Source organism: Corythoichthys intestinalis, chromosome 21 (genome assembly GCF_030265065.1).
Source record: "Corythoichthys intestinalis isolate RoL2023-P3 chromosome 21, ASM3026506v1, whole genome shotgun sequence".
Taxonomy (NCBI): Eukaryota; Metazoa; Chordata; class Actinopteri; order Syngnathiformes; family Syngnathidae; genus Corythoichthys; species Corythoichthys intestinalis.
Window position 1 is genome coordinate 16,760,947 of NC_080415.1, and position 22,728 is coordinate 16,783,674.

Here is a 22,728-nt window from a genome sequence, read left to right on the forward strand (position 1 = left end):
GTTTTCGTTTTAATACATTTTGTAAAATTTAAATCAAAAAACAAACTACTCGCTCGCCATTGTTGTTGACGTCGCAGGGTGGTGACGTCACAGAACCACGCTGCCGTACTTCACAGTCACTCTAACTATGCAAGGTAGTGATTTAAATACACCACAAGGTGTTAATGGTGAGTTTTACATTAATTAGACATCAAGCCAATGAGTGTGTTATGTCCCTCGACTGACGCCGTAGCTCCTTGTTTTTTTTTTTTTCAAGACTGTGTATTGTGATTCACGTTCATGTTGAGTGTTGTCTTCACAAGACTCCTGAAAACCGATCACAGCATCATAGTTTGTGTATTGTGACTAAATATTGCCATCCAGTGTATTTGATCAGCTAAAGGAGTTGCTAAAATTTGGAAATATAGTTTGACCAAAGTCTGAGTAAGTTTTACGTGTATATTTGCGCATTTATTTTGAATGTGAATGCCAGTTCTCTTTGCATTGTTGTGTTAACTGTGTGAGAATACGGCCTCAGTAATACAGATTGAAGCAGTTTTCTTCTTGTTGACATTTTTCGCGAGATATGAGTATTAGTTTTGTAGTATTTTCACTATATGATACTTATATGTGTTGTGAAAAAGTTGCCGAAGTTTATGCCAAGCTACAAATCTGAATGCCTGTGTCCACTCTCCATTCTCCTACTGCGGATTAAAGAAACTGCTACTGCGGATTAAAGAAACTGCAGCGTCAGTCAAAGGAAAAAAAAGCACTCATTGGCTTGATCCCTAATTAATGTAAAACTCATTGACACCTTGTGGCGTATTTTAATCACTACCTTACAAAATTAAAGAGTGACACGTTTTTTTGTTGTTGTTTTTTTACGTGACAGGTGGAATTCTGGCAGCGTGGCCCTGTGACGTCAACAACAATGGCGACCTACTAGTTAAAATAATTTTACAAATTGTATAAAAACGAAGACGTCAAGAGGAGTTTCAATATCAAATTATGATAACGTGTACTAACATTAATCTTTTAAGAACTACAAGTGTTTCTATCCGTAGATCCCTTTAAAAGTTATTTAAAAAAGAAAAAAATCAAATTTGAATACCCTGAAATTCCATAAAGTTCACGTGCGTTTGATTTTGGAATGCTGCCTCTGAAGGGAAAAAACGACTCCTCTAGTATTTTTAGTTCACGGATCATTCTGTTGCCCCGGCCTTGGGGGGCGGCGGTGCTGAGGGGGTGTCAGGGCCCAGCCCCGAGAGCTTCTCCGCGGACCCGCTGCCCAGCACGCAGCCCAGTTTGTCGCGCTTTTTCTGCTTCATGCGCCGGTTCTGAAACCAGATCTTGACCTGAGTCTCGTTGAGCTCCAGGCTGGCGGCCACCTCCACTCGCCGAGCCCGCGTCAAGTACTTGTTGAAGTGGAATTCCTTCTCCAGTTCGGTCAGCTGCTTCGTGGTAAAGTTAGTGCGGATCACGTTTTGCTGGCCCGGGACGCCGAACTCTGATAGGACCGCTGCAAGGAGGGGGTAAAAAATGATGGATGGAATGGAAGATATGAAACTTATGGAACTTTTTAATGAGGGGGGAAAAAAGTGGATGAAACATTAGTTTGGGAGTGAACATTTTCTCTGTGGCTTTTTTGTGGAGCAGCTCACCTGTTTTGGGAGGATTCCTCTTCACTTTCATCCAGTCGAAAGTTTTGGAAGCTTCCTCCGAGTGATCGGCGTCCTGGTTCTGGGCCGCCCCGCACGAGTAAACATTTTCTGGAACGTACTCCGGTTGCCTCTGCTCCGCTCCGCCGTAATGAACGTACTGTGGTCCGGGGGCGCTGCAGCTATCCCCGCCGTAAGACGGCATGTTGCTTCCGTGCATGTAGCCCCGGTCCTGCTCAGGGGCCAGGCCGTACTGGTGGTGTCCATATTCCACTGGGGACCCGTACACTGAGTTTCCCGGCGGCGGCGGTGCGTACTGCAGGTCTAGACTGACGTGCGTATGGTGGTGCAAGGGAAGGTTCTGGTGGTTCTGGTGCGGCGCAACCAATCGGCCCTCCTGAGCGTAACCATCGGCGTTGGGTGTCACGTATCCGTGGTTCAGGCTGTGGTACCCGGCCTTGAAAAGGTTCGGCGCTCGGTTGCAGAGCGGGTAGTCGAGGTAGGAGTTCATCGCGTTTGCGTGGAGGGTCACAACAGAGGAGTCATTAATCGTCCGAACCCCAAAGGTTGTATGTCAAAGCTGTAAAAAGTGCCCTCCACCCCTCATATCACCTTCCTGACACGCCACGTGACCTGCGAGGGGCCAATGGCGAGGCCCTCACGGCTTCTCTGTCACGTCGGCCGCGCTCGTCCATCAAACGGCTCGCATTTCCATGACAAACGCTACAATCAAACGCGCTCATCCATCTGATTAGAACACAAACATCGAGAAGCCCAAATGACAAATAATTGCCCCTCTAAAACTCTCCATGTAAACATGACCTAAAAATCTTAACCAATTTTATCTGAGTTTTTAAAACAAAAATGCAATTGATTAAAAAAAAAATCATTTAAATGTGCCTTTATCTCTCGTCTATACCATAAAGCTGTCAAGGACATGCAACATTAACGTATTTAAATTAATAGTACTTTCATATATAGATTTGTTGCTATGTACGAATGAGTTGTTGACCCTTCCCTTTTGAACAGACTGTGCCAGAGAAGAGCGTAGTGATCCATCATGGGCTCTTAAAAAAAAAAGACAGGTTCTCTGACCCTCTAAAGAACAATGACAGTCTTCTCACATGTCAAATGTATTCTTATCACATGAGGCTCACTTCCCTATTGAAGGCCTCGAGTGAGAAATAAAATTTTAGCTGCTTTGAAATTTTGTTGATTTGGAAATTTCCGGATTTATTCGAATGGTTCCTTTTAATTACATATTAAAATAAAATTAGATAAGTGGAGGAGGGGGTGTGGTTACACCACCTAAAAAATGGGTAGCTCCAAGTTTCTGAAATTAAAATATAGTAGTATATAGTAAGGGTTCATTTAAAAAACAAAGCAGAGATATTACTTAGACATAACAACATGCAGTATTAAGAAATTTGAACCTTAAAACGGTCCTTAAAGTATACACAAGTCAAGTAAAATGAGTTAAAAATATCTTGTACAGCTGTGATATTTGCTTTTGAGTTTTAACATTGTACTAAAGTTAAATACAACTGAGCTGTACTTTGTGATTTTTTTTCCAAGAGGGTGTCTTAAACATTAGGGTACTTTATGTCAAGGATCCCTTCAAAATAAATCATGTATTCCTTTATGATTCTTGCAGGAAAGAGTGGTAATTATCATCATTCATAACTTAAAATAATGAGGTTTTGTTTCATGAATAAATGAACAGTTGAACAAACTATTTTCCTGCAATTCGGATTTCAAAACTATTTATTAGAGTGTTGGAAAGGCCTTAACTACAGAAATAAATAACAAATAAATAAATCAACTCTAATGAAAGTGCATGCAAAAGTATAATATGATTTTCGCAGGATTACAGATGCGTGAGTTTAGGAGCTTGCATGATTCTGTCTTGAGGGCTGCACGAGTTGTGGGTCAAAAAAGCCGAATTGAAATCCTCGGTGGGATTCTGCGCGTGCGCGGTGCTGCGCGTGTCAAATTGCGTGAAACTCGAAGCAGGGTAATCGGACCACTCAGGCCCGGAATGCTGTTGCATAGACCCGGGTCGAACGGAGGCCGGCTGGTAGTCCCCGCCCAAGTGCACATAACCCAGGCTGGACAAAGTGGGGCTGCCCGAGGCGGAGGGGGGTGAGCCGGGTGAGGAGGGCGAGCCGGAGGTCGGTCCGTGTTGTTGCGGCTGCTGCAAGAGCCGCTCGTCCTTCTTCTGCTTCATTCGGCGGTTCTGGAACCAGATCTTGATCTGCCTCTCCTGCAGGTTGAGCAGGCCGGCCATCTCCAGCCTGCGCGGCCTGCACAAGTAGCGGCTGAAGTGGAACTCCTTCTCCAGCTCCACCAGCTGCGCGCTGGTGTACGCCGTGCGGGTCCGCTTGCAGGCCGGGGAGCTCGAGCTCGGAGCCTCGGTACTAGTGACGCTTCCTCGCTCTGCCAAACCAAAAGTGCAAAAGGGCCCATTCATGTCAGTTTTTCAAAAAATACATAAACTTAATTTTTTTCCAAAGCAAGATTTAAGTGCAATTCTATTTTAAGTAATATTCCATTTCAATTATTGTTGTTTAAAGTTTTAATGTGCGTTATAACCAATGGTTTATATTTTATCTATTGTCCATGTATTGAAATGAATTTTTTGCCATTTTCTGTTTTGTATTTATAGTATATTTTTCAAGGCTATTTGCTGCATTTTAATTAACAATGCATGCATTATTTTTTAAATATTTGACATCACACTAAACATCATATTGATTGGTGCTACGATTGTATGGTATTATTTTTGTTGCATTTGAGTAATATAGTATTTCACTTGTAATAAAGTACACTTATTGATCTGGACTTTAATCGTATTATGCTTTTATGTGACCTGTATTAAACCAAATTTAATATAGTGGCATATATGATAAGGATAGGAAATTCAATTAAAAAGTGCCAAGAGATGTTTTGATTTTTAACGAATGATATTTACATTTTGCCACCTTGACGTTCACTTTTAATGTCTTGCAATGAAGATGCAATTTGGTGTATTACAAACCTGTAAGTCTCATGTCGAGTTTGTGCTTGGCTTGCCTGGACTCTTTCATCCAGGGGAAAATGCTTTTATTCGCCCCCAACTTGTGCTCCGTTGGCTGCTTATTGGTGCACGCAAACGCAGCATGCAGAGAGAAGCTCTGGTGTTGTTGCTCATGCTTCTGCTCATGCTTGTGCGTCTGCAGGATGCGCTCCATGACACGCACACATGCAGCTAGGCCCTTTGACCTTGTGACGCGGCTGTGGCTGCCAAAATGTCACATGGCAGCTTTCCAGAAAGCCTGAAAGAAGGCAGAATCAGGGAGGAGACCGAATGATCCATCTTATCAATTCAATAGTCTGCTGACATGAATAGCCTGCACACAGGCTGCACAATATTATTACAATGTGGGCCCTAAGTTTCTATACATATTGTTTTGAACATGTTAGTCTAATATCGTTTATTTAAACATCTTATTTTGATCACTCAAGACAAGGAGTTAATGAGTCGATATTAGCTTTTTTTTTTTTACCTTTTTCTTTTGTAACACTGTTCGTTTTAAAAGCTTGGATAATATTTAGATGTATATTTGTTGGTTGTATTCAGTTAAAATTGACTTGAAAATTGAAAGTATGCTTTTCGACTAACATTTCTATGTGTTTAAAAAAATCTTTACAGGGCAAGTAACTGTTTTGAGTTATTTAAAAAAAACTTAACTTTGATGTAATTAATAATTTATCATCTTTTCTTTTTTTAATGGTTATTATTTTATTGTTTAAATACATTTTTAAATGAATAAATGTTTTTTTAACTATATTAATAAATCAAAAGGGTAGATAAAGAATAAAATAAATAAAATAACCTTCCATTTTTATCATTATTATTATTTCTTAGTAATAAAATGAAAACTGATTAATGTGCTGTCACCTGGTTCAGTAAACTTTTATAGTTTTAAGTGTATTATATTATTAAGCGTCTTATTATAAGGTTTTTTTCAGTGTTTTTTTAACAGACAAAAATGTTATAATAGATCCTAACAAATATACTAATCAGACCTCTACAATATAGACTTATCAGAAAACGAGAATTAAAGAAGATATGTTTTTGTTTGGTTTTTGGTGATATTCTGTGCCTAAAATCTGACCAATACGAGATTTGAATGAGATGACAACCCATTGTTTGGAGCATCTTTTGTTTTCAATCCAACATGGTGCAAAAATGTAAACATGTTTGCGCGCACAACCACTGTCTTCTTAATGAGTCGAAGCAGCGTCAGAAGAAGAAGTGTGGAGGCATGCAGCTTTATGAACTCTGTTTGAACCGAGCAGCCTCGAGTCAAGCTCGTAAATCATAAAGACACATCAGCGCGTCTGCACGCGGCCGCCTTACCTCGGAAAGCTCCATTCATCCCCGCGCGCGCGCACAAACAACGACGCTTCTCTTCACCTCCTCACGCTTGTGTTTGTATTTTTAGATCAAAAATAATCCTGCAAGTCGAATCTGCATGCGTGCGGCATTTGAAGATGTTTGCGTGCACGCAGACGGAGTGGACAGTGTTTGTGCTGCCTTATCACACCACTCTGCGCTCCATCTGCGCGTGAGTGGTGCGCGTGCATGTATGACGAGATGGGAGAAGGAGGGAAAAAAATCTTTCTGGCCATCTTGTATGCAAGCGCGCTAATGTACCCCGTGATAACAATGATAAGACGGAGCTTTTTCTTATTGATATTAACGCCCAATGGCCACTTTGTGGAAATTAAACAGCACCCAGAGCCATTGAGATGGACTGTTTTGCTATTTAAGTGGTTTTAGATAAGGACAACCTGCACTGCATCCTCCTTACTTCTCTTAAGATCATTTCTTATTGTCACTATATTTAGTGTTGACCTTATAAATCTGTTGCGGATGTGTATATGGATTATTATGTGATATTTATCCAATAATAATAATAATAATTCAGTGCACTCTGTTCTTCCTAGATGGAAGATGCAGGAGGCCTGCAATGATGTCGGACGCGCTTTAGTGACGCGGGGATTGATTTGGGACACTTTTGATCTCTTTCTTCAAGCTGTGCTTGTCGATGGATGTGATTTGCTGGCTGAGGTAATTATTAACTTATTGATGGCATCGATGGCTGTGTTTGATCTCCAAAGGTTGACCTGTTTATTTGATAGTGTTAACTCTTTGGCTGCCATTGACGACGAGAGATGTCCACTCCATTTGATCGCTGCCAACCAAGGGCGTATTTGCATAGGGACGGTAGGAACATAACCAGGGCCAGAGTGGGACTCATTTTCAGCCAGGGGCGTAGGTTTGCATAGGGACGGTAGGGACAAAACACTACCAACTTTTTAGGTTGCTCAAATTGTCCCCACCAACTTTCAAGCAACCTCATTTGTGTTATATAATGACTTTAGTTATATAAGTCATTTCGATTATCTTCCCATATGTTTTAAATGTTGTAATTGACCCCACCATTTCTATTTTTTTTTTCATTTTGTTCAGACTTACATGTACCTCTTTTCACTTGCTGAATGTGCCGGTCCATTTTTTCCCCTCCTAAACGCACATTTGATTGGCTGATTAATTGATCCACCACCACACATTAGATATGAGAGATATTAGGGATATTAGAAGTTTTTTTTCAGCCAGCAGCCACTGTAAGAAATAAAAACATTAGGGCTGTCAAACGATTAAAAATTTTAATCGAGTTAATTACAGCTTAAAAATTAATTAATAGTAATTAATCGCAATTAATCGCAATTCAGAACCATCTATAAAATATTCCATATTTTTCTTTAAATTATTGTTGGAATGGAAAGATAAGACACAAGATGGATATATAAATTCAACATACGGTACATAAGGACAGTATTTGTTTATTATAACAATAAATGAACAAGATGGCATTAACATTATTAACATTCTGTTAAAGCGATCCATGGATAGAAAGACTTGTAGTTCTTAAAAGAAAAATGTTAGTACAAGTTATAGAAATTTTATATTAAAACCCCACTTAATGTTTTCGTTTGAATAAAATTTGTAAAATTTTCAATCAAAAAATAAACTAGCAGCCCGCCATTGTTGATGTCAATAATTACTTACACAATGCTCATTGGACCTGAAGCCTATAAAATCAGTCGCACCCAAGCGCCAGCAGAGGGCGGCAAAACTCCATAAAACACAACAAGTGAGCGTTTCACTGTACTGTCATTTAAATCTGTCTGAGCGGGGCATCTGCGTTAATTGCGTCAAATATTTTAACGTGATTAATTTAAAAAATTAATTAACGCCCATTAACGCGATCATTTTGACAGCCCTAGTAAAAATACGTCAATGTTGTGGAAGTGGGGAACACACCACTAATTTTGCTACTGAAAGTCTGACCTGCATCCGCGTTAGCATAACGTTAAACTGTGTGAATTTGCTAATCTGCAAAACTCGAGTAGGAAGCTGCTTAGAGAGAAGTATATGTGTTTTCTACTGTTAACGTTAAATTAACTGTGAGAAATGTAGTGAACCAAGGTTTACCCGCTTCTCCCCAATTACACTTTTTATTTAATTGATGTGGTCTTAAAGCAGCTTACAAAGGAGCTCTCTTTGTTTTTTGTTGTTGTTGAGTTTGGCTGTGCTTGTGGACAAAAGCAGTAGTGTTTTACCTGAAGGACAGCTCCATTTTTATTCATTTTTGTTATTCCCTGACAAAGAAGTTTCTTTCAGTTACAGTATAATTGATTTCTTTATCTAGACATTGTTGAGGGGTCTTGAGACAAATGTTATTTTTTTTTAATACCTGGATAGTTAAGAGATGATTAACAAACTTGTATTTATTGTGTATGTTAATATAATTTAAGTTATGTTCAAATAATGCAATTTAAATTTGCTCATAAAATCCGGACATTTTTTCTGGAAGTTTTCAAAATGTTTCTTTAGTAGTTTTTGAAAACAAAAGTTTTAATTGAACTGTGTAGGCTGAACCAATACACATAAAAGTTAGTATAAGTCAATACAGATTTATTTTGCACTGATCATTATGAATGTCCCGTCCCCAGCAAAAAGTGTACATGCAGGTTATGCCATATCGTCCCTACCAATGTTGAGACTAAACCTACGCCCTTGTTTTCAGCCCGGGAGTTTCATGCCACAGACCGGCCCACTTTTTACCATGACCTACCGCATTGAAATATCGTAATAATAATTGTGCTGCCAAGCGATTAAATTTTTTAAATCGCGATTAATCGCATGCTGTCAATTGTAAACTTGCGATTAAAGATGTCCCGATCGATCGGCATCGTCCGATCACGTCATTTTCAAAGTATCGGAATCGGCAAAAAAATATCGGACATGCCTTTTTAAAAAAAATTTTTTTTTTTTTTTTTTATTAAATCGTTTTCTTATTGTATTTAATATTACAGACAAAATGTCTAACACTCATCCAGAGTCTTTAGTTTTGGCTTAAAGTACGGCTATCAAATTTATCGCATTGACGCGGTAATTAATTTTTTAAAAATTAATTACGTTAAATTATTTCACGCAATTAACGCATGCGCTGCACGACCCACTCACGCATTATCGCGTTCGATCCTTAATGGCGCCGTTTTATCTATTTATAGAGCTAAAAGGCAGCGTAAAATGAGTAGAGTGAATTTTGGTAGTCTTTGAAGCCTTTTTTTAATTGGCTAAAGCCTTAAAATCCCTCTCTCAAAAATTAGAAATATCGTGAGAAGCAATGTGGGGAAGAAAGGTAGAGATTGATCTTTTTCTTAACACCCTATGTTATTTCCCAACGCAAAGAAGATATATCAATTGGTGCCACTACGCACAGTCATGGTTGCACTTCCCATCATGCATTTGGGCAGAACAGTTAAATGGCTACAGTATCATTTACTGAAAGCTCAACAAATACACTAGATGGCAATATTTAGTCACAATATACAAAGTCACATTTATCCTTTAAGAATTACAAGTCTTTCTATCCGTGGATCCCTCTCACAGAAAGAATGTTAAGAATGTAAATGCCATCTTGAGGATTTATTGTCATGATAAACAAATACAGTACTTATGTACTGTATGTTGAATGTATATATTCGTCCAAGTTTTATTCATTTTTTTCTTAATGCATTTCCAAAATGTATATGATCGGGAAAAATTATCGGAAATGATTGGAATTGAATTGGGAGCAAAAAAAAAAGCAATCGGATCGGGAAATATCGGGATTGGCAGATACTCAAACTAAAACGATCAGGATCGGATCGGGAGCAAAAAAACATGATCGGAACAACCCTATTTGCGATTAGTGTAAAATTATATATTTTATTTTTTAAATACACCTATTAGCACAGAGGTTGACCAATGTGCTTATCTTACATTAAATTTAGGCTTCATTAGAAACAAGAAAAGAGTTTTACTTTACACTTGTAGAGTGAACATGAATTTCCCCCAAATAACTTGTAAAAAGGCCTGAAAACGTGGATTGCACCCCAATCCTCCATCTTTTTGGTCCCCAAAATAGTGAGCTTAGCGAAGCCGCGACATAAGCACAAAGCCTCTGGAGCCAAGAGGTTTTAGTGGGGCTCTCATCAAAATTCTTTCATTCTACATATTCATTCACAGTCTACTGCATTTGTGTATTGCAGTAATGAATGACAATAGTGCCACATTTTGTTCTATAAAAGACAAAATTACGTTTTGCCGGCCAAGGGGATTTCACCCCGAGCCATTGTGTGCTTTTGCCTGCCTATAGGGCGTCTCGGGCGGCCAACACGCCGGTAGGTTCATCTGTACTTCTGTACTTTCATCCAAACATGCTCGAAAACAACCATAATGGGTCACGCCAACAGCCAGACGTGTTCAGGCTCATCACGCTCCCTCAACGTGCCTCATTTTGGCCATTAAAATCCAAAATTAAGTTTTACCAGGATCAAGTCAACAGGCTGATACTCCTTCCTAGAGCTGGCCGCATCGTGGGGTCTTGAATTCCAAACTACAGGATGCTAGAAGGACCATAATTTATTGCGCAAAGGGGGGTTGCATTAATGCCAATATTAACAAGTTTAACTGACAGCTTCATTAAAATGTGTATTAGGACCGGCCCAAACATCGGGTCGGCCCACCAGAAAGTGTCCCGGTCCTCCCGGTTAGTCACTCCAGGCCTGGACATAACACTTTTCAAGATGTTCACATTGTCCCCATCGACTTTTTAGCAACCTTATTTGCATTATATAATGACTTCAGTTATTTAGGTCATTTAGATTGTCTTCCCATATGTTGTAAGGATGGAATTGACCCTATCATTATTCAGTGAATTACAGTACTTTCATTATGTTCAGACTTACATTGACCCTTTTTCACTCACTCAGATTTTTTTCCCTCAAACGCACGTTTGATTGGCTGATGACTTAACCCACCCCGGCCACACACACACGCATTCACAGCTCGACAGAAATACATGCCATCTCCTCCGCCCCCTTGGAAGAAAAGGGATATTAGAAGTTTTTTTTTCCACCAGCAGCAGCCTCTGTAAGTAATGTAAAGAGATGTCAATGTTGTGGAGGTAGAGAGCACACCACTAATTTTGTTACTGAAAGTCACACCTTCATCAGAGTTAGCATAACATTAATCTGTGCGAATTTCTCGAGGAAGAAGCTGCTTTGAGAGAAATATCCTCCTGTATGTTTTCTACAGTTAACGTTAATTAAACTGTAAGAAATGTCGTGAACCAAGGTTACCCCCTTCCCCCAGTTTTGATTTTTATTCTATTTATGTTGTCTTAAAGCAACCCAAAGGAGCTTTTGTTTTTTTTTTTTAATTTGGCTGTGCTTGTGGAACGGTAGTGTTTTACCTGAAGGAAGGCTCCATTTTTATTTATTTTACTTTTTTTATTCCCTGACTAAAAGGGGTTTTTGGGTCATATTTAGTTTATTAAGACAAAAATATTGAGTGGTATTAAGACAAATGTTGTTGTTTTTTTGCATTCCTGAATAGATAGATCATTAAAAAGTTTGTGTTTCTTGTGCATGGTAATATAATTTGTGTTCAAATATTGCAATTTAAATTTGCTAATAAAATCCAGACATTCTGGAAGTTTTCAAAATGTTTCTTTAGTAGTTTTTGAAATCAAAGGTTTGAATCGAACTGAACCAATACATATGCACCACAAAACCCACTTACTCAAAACTGGAGGGAAAAAAAACCTTAAATCCCCTTGTTTTCGTGTAAATGTACTAGAAATAAGTGAAATTATCTGCCAGTGCTTCAAGTCAATTTTACTAACTTAGATTTCTTGAAATAATAAAATTATGACGTTATATCCTCCTTACCAATATTGAGACAAAACCTACACCCTTGCTACCAACCCTCACAGTTTAAATGGACTGAACGTCTATCACCATGCATAGAATTCAACATGACATCACAGGTGCCCCCACAGCCCCTATGGGTCACGTGATTAGGTGTGGTACTGTCATTTGAGACCACACTCAAAAGTAAACAAATCATATAACACTTTTAGTCTAAGTTTGTTCTTGTTGTTATTACAAAACTAGCAGGAGAAAAAACATTTTTCAAAGTGCTGTTTGCTAAGAAACCATGTTTGGTTATACTATCAATTACTATTTAATTACATTACAACAAAAGTAAAAAGTATATATTTTTAAAAATTAATTAATTAATGTTTCAGTGTGATTCATAATTATTCTGCTATTTGAGTGCTGTAATTCACTGTGTAATTATATACAAGAACTAGCTAATCATAGTACTCATGCACAATAGAATGTGGTCCAATCTAGTCATTATACAAGGATTGGACAAAATAATGAAAACACCTTTAAAAATCAACAAAAACAAATTTAATATGGTGTAGGTCCGCCTTTTGCGGCAATTACAGTGTCAATTCTTGGAGGTTTATATTCATACAACTTGCGAATTGTTTCCAAAGGAATTTTAAGCCATTCTTCAGTTGGAATACCCTCTAAATCTTTTAGAGACGATGGCAGTGAAAATCAACGTCTTAGTTGAATCTCTAAAACTGACCATAAATGCTCAATAATGTTAAGGTCTGGGTATTGTGCAGGCCATGCGAGATGCTCAACTCCTTTAGAATTTTCATCATGCCATTCTTTAACAATTATGTTCAATGATTATGATTCCAAAATGTTAGGTGTTTCCATTATTTTGTCCAACCCCTGTATGTATCACAGAAAAATGGAAATAAATAAAAATGTTGCAACGTTTTATAAGCAAAAAAGACAATATTTTCTAATGAAGTCTTTATAACCACTTCCTGGAATAAAGGGAACCATATTAAAAACACACACATTTTGCAAAGTTGAAGTTTAACTCTTCCTGAAAAATGGCAAAATACATAGATTTTTATTGTTTATGCTGTCAGTATAGCAATCAGTGAGTTTTAATTAAATATAATGGAAGAAAAATATATTACACTGAAAACATTAAAACTAATTTTTCCAATTAGTTCAGAAAGTCCTAAAAACATAAACATTAGAACCAATAAGATCTTTTCATTAACAATAAATTACACTCATTGCTAATTTTGATTGACACATTCAGACAGCTATCAAAACAGTTCTGTATATGATTATGAGAGTATTTCTATTCTGTGTCACATTAGGAAAACCCACCGAACGTGCAGGGGCAGTGCTGTTTCCAAAGTGTCGCCTGCACACTCCAACTGCTCGTGTGGAGTGCAGACGTGAATGGAGGAGGTGACAAATGATGCGGAGAACAATGGCTTCATTCAAGACAACTTTCACACACGCCATCTTTTGCACTCGTGGACCACAGGAGGCAAGGCAGCCAAACATACACCACTCTGAATCTGAGCAAGTAGGGGTGGAATGTGCAGCAAACTCATATCAAGATTACCTAGACGTAACTGCATTTAAACCTGTTTCAAAAGTTGACTGGATGCAAACGTATTATTATCAAAGTTAAATACAACTAAATTGTTGTGGATTTGAAAAACATATGCCACTGTAACAAAATAGTTTGAACAGCATAATATTCCCATTGTAAATGGTGTTGTACTTGTATAGCGCATTTCCACCTTTCAAGGCCTTCAAAGCGCTTTACACTACATCGCCATCCACCTAATGCCGAAGTTACTTTTAACGTTTTGGAAAACAAAAAACATCTAACCTGATTCCAATTTTCTGGATTTACCTTGAGTAATTCAGTCATTCTTTCGTCTACCACTAGGGTGAGCCCACATAGCAATACAGTGATCCCTCATTTTTTTCGGTTAATGGGGACCAGAACCCGCCGCGATAAGTGAAAAACGGCGAAGTTGTACGTATGTGTGTATGTGTGTATTTATTTATATATATATATATATACATATATATTTATTTATTTATAGATATAGATATATATATAGATATATCTATATACACATATTTTAATTAGGGCTGTCAAATGATTAAAATTTTTAATCGAGTTAATCACAGCTTAAAAATTAATTAATCGTAATTAATCGCAATTCAAACCATCTATAAAATATGCCATATTTTTCTGTAAATTATTGTTGGAATGGAAAGATAAGACACAAGACGCATATCTACATTCAACATACTGTACGTAAGTACTATATTTGTTTATTATGACAATAAATCAACAAGATGGCATTAACATTATTAACATCCTGTTAAAGCGATCCATGGATAGAAAGACTTGTAGTTCTTAAAAGATAAATGTTAGTACAAGTTATAGAAATTTTATATTAAAACCCCTCTTAATGTTTTCGTTTTAATAAGATTTGTAAAATTTTCAAACAAAAAATATCAATAATTACACAATGCTCATGGTGCTGAAACCCATAAAATCCGTCGCATCTAAGCGCCAGCAGAGGGCGACAAAAAACAAAAAAACACAATTAACAAATGGACATGACACTGTGCTGTCATTTTAATCTGTTTGAGCGGGGCATGTGCGTTAAATGCGTCAATTATTTTAACGTGATTGATTTAAAAATTTAATTACCGCCCGTTAATGCGATAATTTTGACAGCCCTAATTTTAATAAATGTTTTTTAAGCACTTAAAATGTAATAATTATGATAAGTTTTAAACATGTTACTGTCCCACCGAATTATTACAATAAAGTAGTAGAAAAATGCTTGGCTTTATTCAATGCTTCATTGAGTGAGTCCACTCAAATCAGCTGAAGCACAATGAGTTGCCACAGCCACTGTTTAACAAGTTAAACGATGATTGACGCACACGGCATTTTGAAGCTTTGGCTTACAAGCATCTGTAGCAAGATCAAACCCAAACATCTGTCAACATCGTTAACTTTAATAAGCAACCCCAGTGCACGGGTTGACAAACAAAGAGCAGGGAGATGGAGGGAGGGAGCGAGAGTGAGATTACACGATCGGCTCAGGACAGCTCATCTGTATTTTTTTTTTCTTTTTATTGAAAATAAAAATCCGCAAGGGACTGTGGGCACGAAGTTGCGAGGGATCACTGTAAGCAACACGATATTCTTATAAATGAAATTTTAGCTACAGTTCCACGCCTCGCGAAAATCGAAAATCCGCGAAGTAGAGGCGGGGCCTTTTAACAGCATTGGAAAGAGATACATGTTAGACATGTCCCCCCCAACAAAGTACGGTATAATTTCTAAAAAGAAGAAAAAAAATTGTATATGTGTATTTCAATAATTTTTTTAGCACTGCAAATGTAATAATTATGATGTAAATGAGATATATCTAAAAGATACAATTATTTGTACATGTACACATACATATATCTTAACATTTTCAAATAAAACACTTTTTTTTTATGTTGGAAAAAAATTTGCGGTGGACTGAGGGTGTGAAGTAGCGAGGGATCACTCTGTAGTAAATCTCTAAACATACAAGACTGCAAGAAATGTAATGCAATGAAACGTATGTTATTAAATCTGACTTCAGTTGATAAATAGTTGAATATGTGAACACGTATGTCTGATTTTACTCTAAAATTGAAATTGTTAATTTTTTTCTTGGCAGAACATCAAGCGACTCACATTACTCTTAGCTAAAAACTCACTTTGTGTCATTCTTTGTAACAAATTTATTCTGTTTGAGTCCCCTCAAGGTTAGCTGCTTTCATCATTTGAAACCTGCTTCTAAAAAAAAAAACACATATCAGCATGACTAATTGTAGTGATGTGAACCAGACTGTATTGAATATAAAGGAAGCATACCTTGATTTGTAAAACACTTTTTTTGTAATTACATGGAATTCAATTGCTCCGTGAGCAGTTGATTAAATGAAATGACGTCCTACAGGGAGCACATTGTGAAAATGTGTGCTGCTAAGTGTACAACAGGCACTTTCAAAATGGGTGAGTCGACGCTTATGACGCTTCCCAGTTGATCCCAATTATGTGTAATGTGGGACAATTGTCATGTACCAAATCCAGTTATGTCATAAAACTGAAATTATCATTATGAAAGCACTTGTAAATGGTTGAACCGTAATTTTCTATCATCTACACAAAAGAGAAAACAAAGTCAATTGCCTAAGTTGTATCAATTCAATAATTAGTGCTGATTTATTTGGGGGAAAAAAACTTGTTTTCATTGGCAGTCTGGTTTGGATTTTTGATTTTGTTAATCTAATGTCAACAATGAAAAAAATTTTTTATTTTTATTTATTTATTTATTTTTAACAGCTTTGCTTGCTACTGTATATCAATATTCACTTTTCCGCTGTATACATATTTCAACATACAGTATAAATTCTTCTACATGTAATGCTTTTGAACACGGGGTGTCAAATTCATTTTTGTCACGAGCCACATCATAATTATGGTGTCCCAGGGAGGGGCATTATGACTGCGGACGCTTAAAAATGTACGATTGCCTATTTCATTACATCCTCAAAACAAATTGATTGGTTTCTAGCTTTGAATTCAGAAGTCAGTAAAAAAATACTTTGCTCAACAGTTATTCCGTTCATGTGAAGAGTGACTTGGTAATAAATGCCTGCAGTAGCGCAACATTTTTAGGTGACAGTCCTCAATTTTTAATATGTTAGCAGGAAACATGTAATGGACAACACACGATTTGCTTTCGCCGGCCACACAAACTGATGCGGCGAACCAAATCTGGCCCCTGGGCCTTGAATTTAACAACTGAACTTTTGCATAAAAGCCCAAATATCATGTGTGATATGCCGTCCTATTATTGTTTTATGGTAATTTGGCATATTGAAATCACGTTTCTCTCCCTAAATGCGTCCAATTCAAATGTAAGTCAATTTTCATGTTCATGCTTTTTGTTTTAATTATAACAATGTTTGTAGACAAGTAATATACTACAAAAGGAAATCACGAAAAATAAACTTGAAATTTGCATCATTTCCCTTGAATTTTCCCCTCAACGAAGCAAAAGTCCTTCAATGATTGAAGACGACTACTTCAATCAAAGTGTGTTTGAACAAGCAAGCCAATTATCTCCAAAGACATCTCAAGTGTGTGGGATTAAAGTATTTCTACAGGAGCAGAGAAAGGGAGCGAAATGTTAATACAACATAGAGCCACAGCTTCTCTAACCTTCATGCACACCACCTTCCATCCACCCCCTTTTGCTGGCCAAGATAAGAACCTCGACCTGCTAAGTGAAAACCAAAAAACATCCATCATCCTGCAGACCGGTCTGAGGCGCCCTCTGCTGCCAGCGAGACCTCATTACATCACTTTATGTCCACGTTTCTGATCAATTAAAACTTATTTACTAAAATTAACGGCGATAGACGTACAATATATTCAACTGGGATGACTGGGAATAAATGATGTACGTTTTAGTGCCATTGACGGCGATTGGCGTCCAATCTGTTTTAACTGAGAAGAGCTGGCAGTAAAGGATAATGTTTCAGCGCCATTGACGGCGATGGATGTCCAATCAGTTTTGACTGGGAGGGTAGTGAATGAGTTAACTCCGCTGCTTCCACTTTTTTCATTATTATAATGAGAAAAATGTTAATGACCTACTGGAGGCGCATTTGTTTGATTGAATTATCTTTAATGATTACATTCAAATGATCAAATAATGAGGTACTTGTAAACACGAACTGTTTTTTTTTTTAATTATTGTTTTAACATTATTTGATTTTGAATTGAGTCGTATTGTGCAATCCTTATTTTGCAAAAAAAAAAAAAAAAAACATATAAAGAAGACACATGAAATATTAAGTGCATGGATCTTACCTGCAAAAAAACGCGCTGTAATAGTGCATAATAGTGCGTAATAGTGCATAGCTCCACATGTGACACTGCAAACCATGTAGGCAGCCTCGTCTCCTGACCCTCGAATGATCCCTTCGTCATGAATAATGCATGACATCCGGCAAAGCATTAGCCCTATCAATATGCAATAGTCGTTATATAGGACGGCCAAATTGGCACTTAATATAGTTATGAATATGTGGCAAATTTCCGGGGTTGAGTTCAACACATTTTTGCCGTTTTTATCTTAAAATGGGGGAAGGATCCAAACAGGCCTTGATGGGTGCAACTCAGAATCGGCCCGTGCACCACCTTTGGCCGCTCAGTGACTCGCCTAATGGGCATCAATCACCTCACTCAAATTTTCCATCCAAAAAAAATACACAATTTCCTAAAGCACATATACGCAAAAAAAATGTTATTTTCTTTTTTTTTGTTTGTAATGAAAGAAGTATTATCAGACCTATAAGAGGCCAAATAATTGCTATTTAGGAGTGGGAAAACGTGGATGCAAGCAGGATGTAACATGAAATGAAATTAGATGCGATTAAAAGGCAATAAAAACAGAAGCTCTCTCGATATTTTTATGGAAACATTGGGAGAGGGAATATGAGCGTCCGCGCACTGAGTGCTACCCGCTCGGTCCCCTGCACGCCGTTAAGCCGTCACTCTCATTCAAGCTTGCGTGAATTATACTGAACATTGTCTACTCCCCAAAACCATAAAAGCAACTTTATGGAGCTCACGTGACTTTGCACCGAGTCTTGTATGTCATATAGGGCCTTTACAATCTTTGCAAAGAGGGATTTTTACTTCTACTCGCTAAAGACAATCTCCTTCCCTTTTGGGGATATTTTTCCACCACAGAAACTTGGGGGAAAACACGCACCGAGACGCCTTCCTACCGCAAGGGTAAGTCATTTCATTCCTTTTATATAATTCTTAAATAAAAGTATAAGCAAACTCGTGCGTGAGAGAGAGAAACTTTTATTTCCAAGCGCTATGAGTTCACGTGTACATACAAAAAGCTTATTGGCGAGAAGAAAACAAAAGTTGACATCACTGCCTAAATCTGCACACACACACGCACGCACACACACTAAACAATCCGAGTATGCACAACAAGCCTTCTCAATGGGGCCCATGTTTACATTCAAATGGCAGCAGCTTCATTTTTCTATATCTTGACCTTTTTTTTTTCCTTAAAACACTCGAAGAGCTCAAGTTGAAAGACGTCCAAGAGAAAAAGACAATTATTAATATTTACATCAATATGACATAACACCTAGGCTACCACAAGTTAAGTCAAATGAACCACAAGATACTTTTTTTGTCTTCTATCACAATAGCATGCTGCAAGGTGCTGCGCTTCAGAGCTTTACGTGTACTTTTTTTTTTTTTTCATTATTATTATAATTATTATTATTAGAACGCTTTCACCTCTATAGCAGCGGCAGCAGAGGTGGGCCGGGGTCGGAGTGGTCTTGGCTCAGTTGTGGAAGGCGCTGGCGCCCGTCACCAGGCTCATGCTTTTCAGCTTATTGTCCTTCTTCCACTTCATCCTGCGGTTCTGGAACCAGATTTTGATCTGTCTCTCGGAAAGACACAGCGCGTGCGCGATCTCTATCCGCCTCCGCCGCGTCAGGTAGCGGTTGAAGTGGAACTCCTTCTCCAGCTCCAGCGTCTGGTAGCGGGTGTAGGCGGTGCGGGCGCGCTTGCCATCCGGCCCGGTCATATCTAAAAAGATCGATCGGGTCGTGATTATTTTTGAAATTAGAGACATTTTTTGGGGGGATAGAGAATTCTTACCGTGGCTGATGTGCAGCTTCCTCATCCATGGGAAGATTTGGGGCGCGTGGCATTCGTTGGAAGCGGGGGCGGATGAAGTAGCCAGGCTGGAATCCTGCGCCCGTTGAGCGGCGCCCGAGCCCGAGCTCGAACCGCGCTCGTCGGTCTCCGAAGCGACGGCGGTTGGGTCCTCGATGTCCGTGAATCCGCCGTTGTTTGCGCTCTTGTTGGCCGACGAGGTGGCGCTCCGCTCGCACGCCGGAGAGGGGCTCTTCACCTCCCGGGGGTCGCAGGAAGGCGGCGGCGGCGGAGCTTGCACCGACTCCGGGGACGACAGCGAGCAATTGGGCGTCTGGCGGTAACCGAAGCCCCGGGCGTCCGCCCCGAAGTGTCCTCCGCCGCCACCGCCCGCTCCTCCGCCTCCGCCGCCGGATGTGGCTCGGTTCACGGTTAGGTCCATGCCATTGTAGTTGTAGCCGAAGGACCCGGAATGCATGGTGCCAGGGTCTCTGAAGGAGCCGCTCACTGCGCCGTTAGTCCCATAATTTAGTAACTGATAGTCGGAGCCATTTGGGTAGCGCCCTGAGAACGAGTTTACAAAGTACGAGCTCATTTGCTTGCTTTTTTAAAGCCTCGATTTGTAGATCTTTGTCGCTATAATCCTTGTGTGCTTGCACGATTTATGGACGCAATCATGAATTATAAGCAATGAAGCCCTACTGTACTTTGCCAGGTATGCCTCCAAATATGGGAGCGCGCTCGGGAATCACGTGCCTTTGTTGACCAGTCGTAAATCCTCACTGATGACTTCAAGAGGTAATTCATGCTCCGCGCTTACAAATGATGACGAAATAATGGTCGTTAGGCTCCAGTCAATGGTGCCTCCCCGCCGCGCGTCGAGAACATCCGCGCGGGCCGACAGCGCCATCTCGCGGCCGGATAGAGAAGCGACAAAAATTGTCATTCCGGCCTCGGGAGTCATCCGTCATTCGCGGAAACAATCCTCTCACTCGTTTTCATCGTGTCATCATTATTATTATTTTTTTTTTTTTTTTTTAAATCAAAACGCTAACAAACTTTCCAACATTCATCAAAATCATGTTTTTATTTCCTATTTACATTTTTTTGTCCTGAACAAAATATTGCATCAAACACGATACAGCAATAAATAATGACATCATCGTAATAAGAGCAACGTTGAGATTTTATATACAAGCTGGAAGATCGAGAACGAGTACAACACGTGCACGTACTTGACTACAACACGACATATAGTTCAAAAAGCACTACAAATTTCTGTACATGTTTGCATAGTCGCTAAATCAAGACAAGAGCACACAGAAAGTTCTAAAAGCAGCTCTAGCACGCGACACATGGTTCATATCTACAGTATATTTTATACACGTCAATGTCCTTTTTTATTATTATTATTATTATTGTTTAACTCTTCTTCTCCGTCTGCTCCTCCTCTTCCTCCTCGGGCGTCTTTGGTGGATTGAGCAGCTTGTTTTCCTTCTTCCACTTCATCCTGCGGTTCTGGAACCAGATTTTAATCTGTCTTTCGGTCAGGCACAGCGCGTGCGAGATCTCTATCCGGCGCCTGCGCGTCAGGTAGCGGTTGAAGTGGAACTCCTTCTCCAGTTCCAGTGTTTGGTAGCGGGTGTACGTCTGGCGGCCCCTGCGACCACTGGTTCCGAAAGGGCCTAAATGGGGGGGGACACACACACGCACATAACATTTTAGTCGTGATTTTTCTTTTTTTTTCTCTTTTTTGGGTTTAACTTTGAACTGGGAGGTTCAAATAGATCGTTCAATCGCTGCCAGCCTCCCAGTTCAAATAAATCGAACGTCTATCGCAGTCAGTGGCAGCCAATGAGTTAAAAATAAGACAATTGAAATAGTATCACTGACGTCAGTGGAAGCCAATCAGATCAAAATAAGAACATTTTAATTATTTTATCGACGTCTATTGCCGTCAATGGCCAACGATTAGTTAAAATATGAAATTCTCATTGACATACATCACCGCCAATGAGTTAAAAATAGAATATTTTAACAGTCTCATTGACTTTCATCACCGCCAATGGCAGCCAATGGGTTAAAAAATAAAATGTGAACAGTCTCATTGACGTATATTGCCGTCAATGGCTGCCAATGATGAAAAAATAAGGAAATTTAACTGTCTCGTTGACGTTTATCGCAGTCAATGGCAGCCAATGAGTTAAAGGTTTCCTTGACGTCTATCGCTGTCCATGGCAGTGAATGAGTTAAAAATAAAATTTAATAGCCTGATTGACATATATGACCGCCATTGCAGTTATGAGTTTAAAAAAATTAGAAGAAATGGTATCAACATGCAGACAATTGAAAAAAAAAAAATGGCATAACAAATGGCATACACACACGTTGTGTTGGATCATATTAAATTTTTTTGCATGCATTTTTAGAATAACAATACTGTTATGATTGCACACGTCGTTCAAACTTAGTTTTTGACGTGTTTTAGTTGCACGCTTTCAACTACTTTTTTTTTTAACTTTTCGTGCAGTGCAAAACAACTATTTGTTTGGTTCTAGGCCCGAGTGCGTGCATGCGCGTCGGTTGCCACTCACCGACCGAGCAGGCGTTCATCCTCTGCATCCAAGGGTAGATGAGCGCGGAGGATTTGTCGTCCACGCTCATGCCGGTGCTTTGCTCCCCTACGCACTCGCTTTTGCGCTGCGCGTGCTCCTGTGCGCCAAAGAGCGGCGGCGGCGGCGGTGCGTCGTCGCGGCCGGAGAAGGCGCACGAACCCTCGGCGTCCTTGTAGAACCCCCCGGCCGGGTTGAAGTCGCACGGAGCGCCGCCGGTCGCCCGGCCGTAGATGGCCGTCTGTTGATAGTACGAGGCCGGGTAGACCTTGTCTTGCACCGCGGCGGCGCCTCCATAGGTGGCCGCGCCGGAGTAGTGCCTGAGCGGGTCGCTGTATCCCGACGTGTAGAGGGGGATCTGGCCCAGGAGAGAGTCCTGTCCTCCCGGCAGAGACACGGGGAAAGTTGAGTTGACAAAATAGGAACTCAT

General features: G+C 39.4%; 3 protein-coding genes across 3 annotated transcripts; all 3 read right to left on the bottom strand.

Annotated features, from left to right (window-relative positions):
* Positions 1–1,181: 1,181 nt before the first annotated feature.
* Positions 1,182–2,148, bottom strand: hoxb1b (homeobox B1b). The gene is made up of 2 exons (XM_057826011.1): positions 1,641–2,148; positions 1,182–1,498 (listed from the first exon to the last, which is right to left on the bottom strand). The coding sequence occupies exons 1-2, from the start codon at positions 2,146–2,148 to the stop codon at positions 1,182–1,184; spliced, it is 825 nt and encodes a 274-aa protein (XP_057681994.1).
* Positions 2,149–19,210: 17,062 nt separating this feature from the next.
* On the bottom strand, positions 19,211–20,281 carry hoxb5b (homeobox B5b). Its single transcript, XM_057826886.1, has 2 exons — positions 19,690–20,281; positions 19,211–19,617 (listed from the first exon to the last, which is right to left on the bottom strand). The coding sequence occupies exons 1-2, from the start codon at positions 20,279–20,281 to the stop codon at positions 19,370–19,372; spliced, it is 840 nt and encodes a 279-aa protein (XP_057682869.1). The 3' UTR covers positions 19,211–19,369.
* An 827-nt stretch (positions 20,282–21,108) lies between these two features.
* hoxb6b (homeobox B6b) lies at positions 21,109–22,728 on the bottom strand. The gene is made up of 2 exons (XM_057826887.1): positions 22,281–22,728; positions 21,109–21,371 (listed from the first exon to the last, which is right to left on the bottom strand). The coding sequence occupies exons 1-2, from the start codon at positions 22,726–22,728 to the stop codon at positions 21,109–21,111; spliced, it is 711 nt and encodes a 236-aa protein (XP_057682870.1).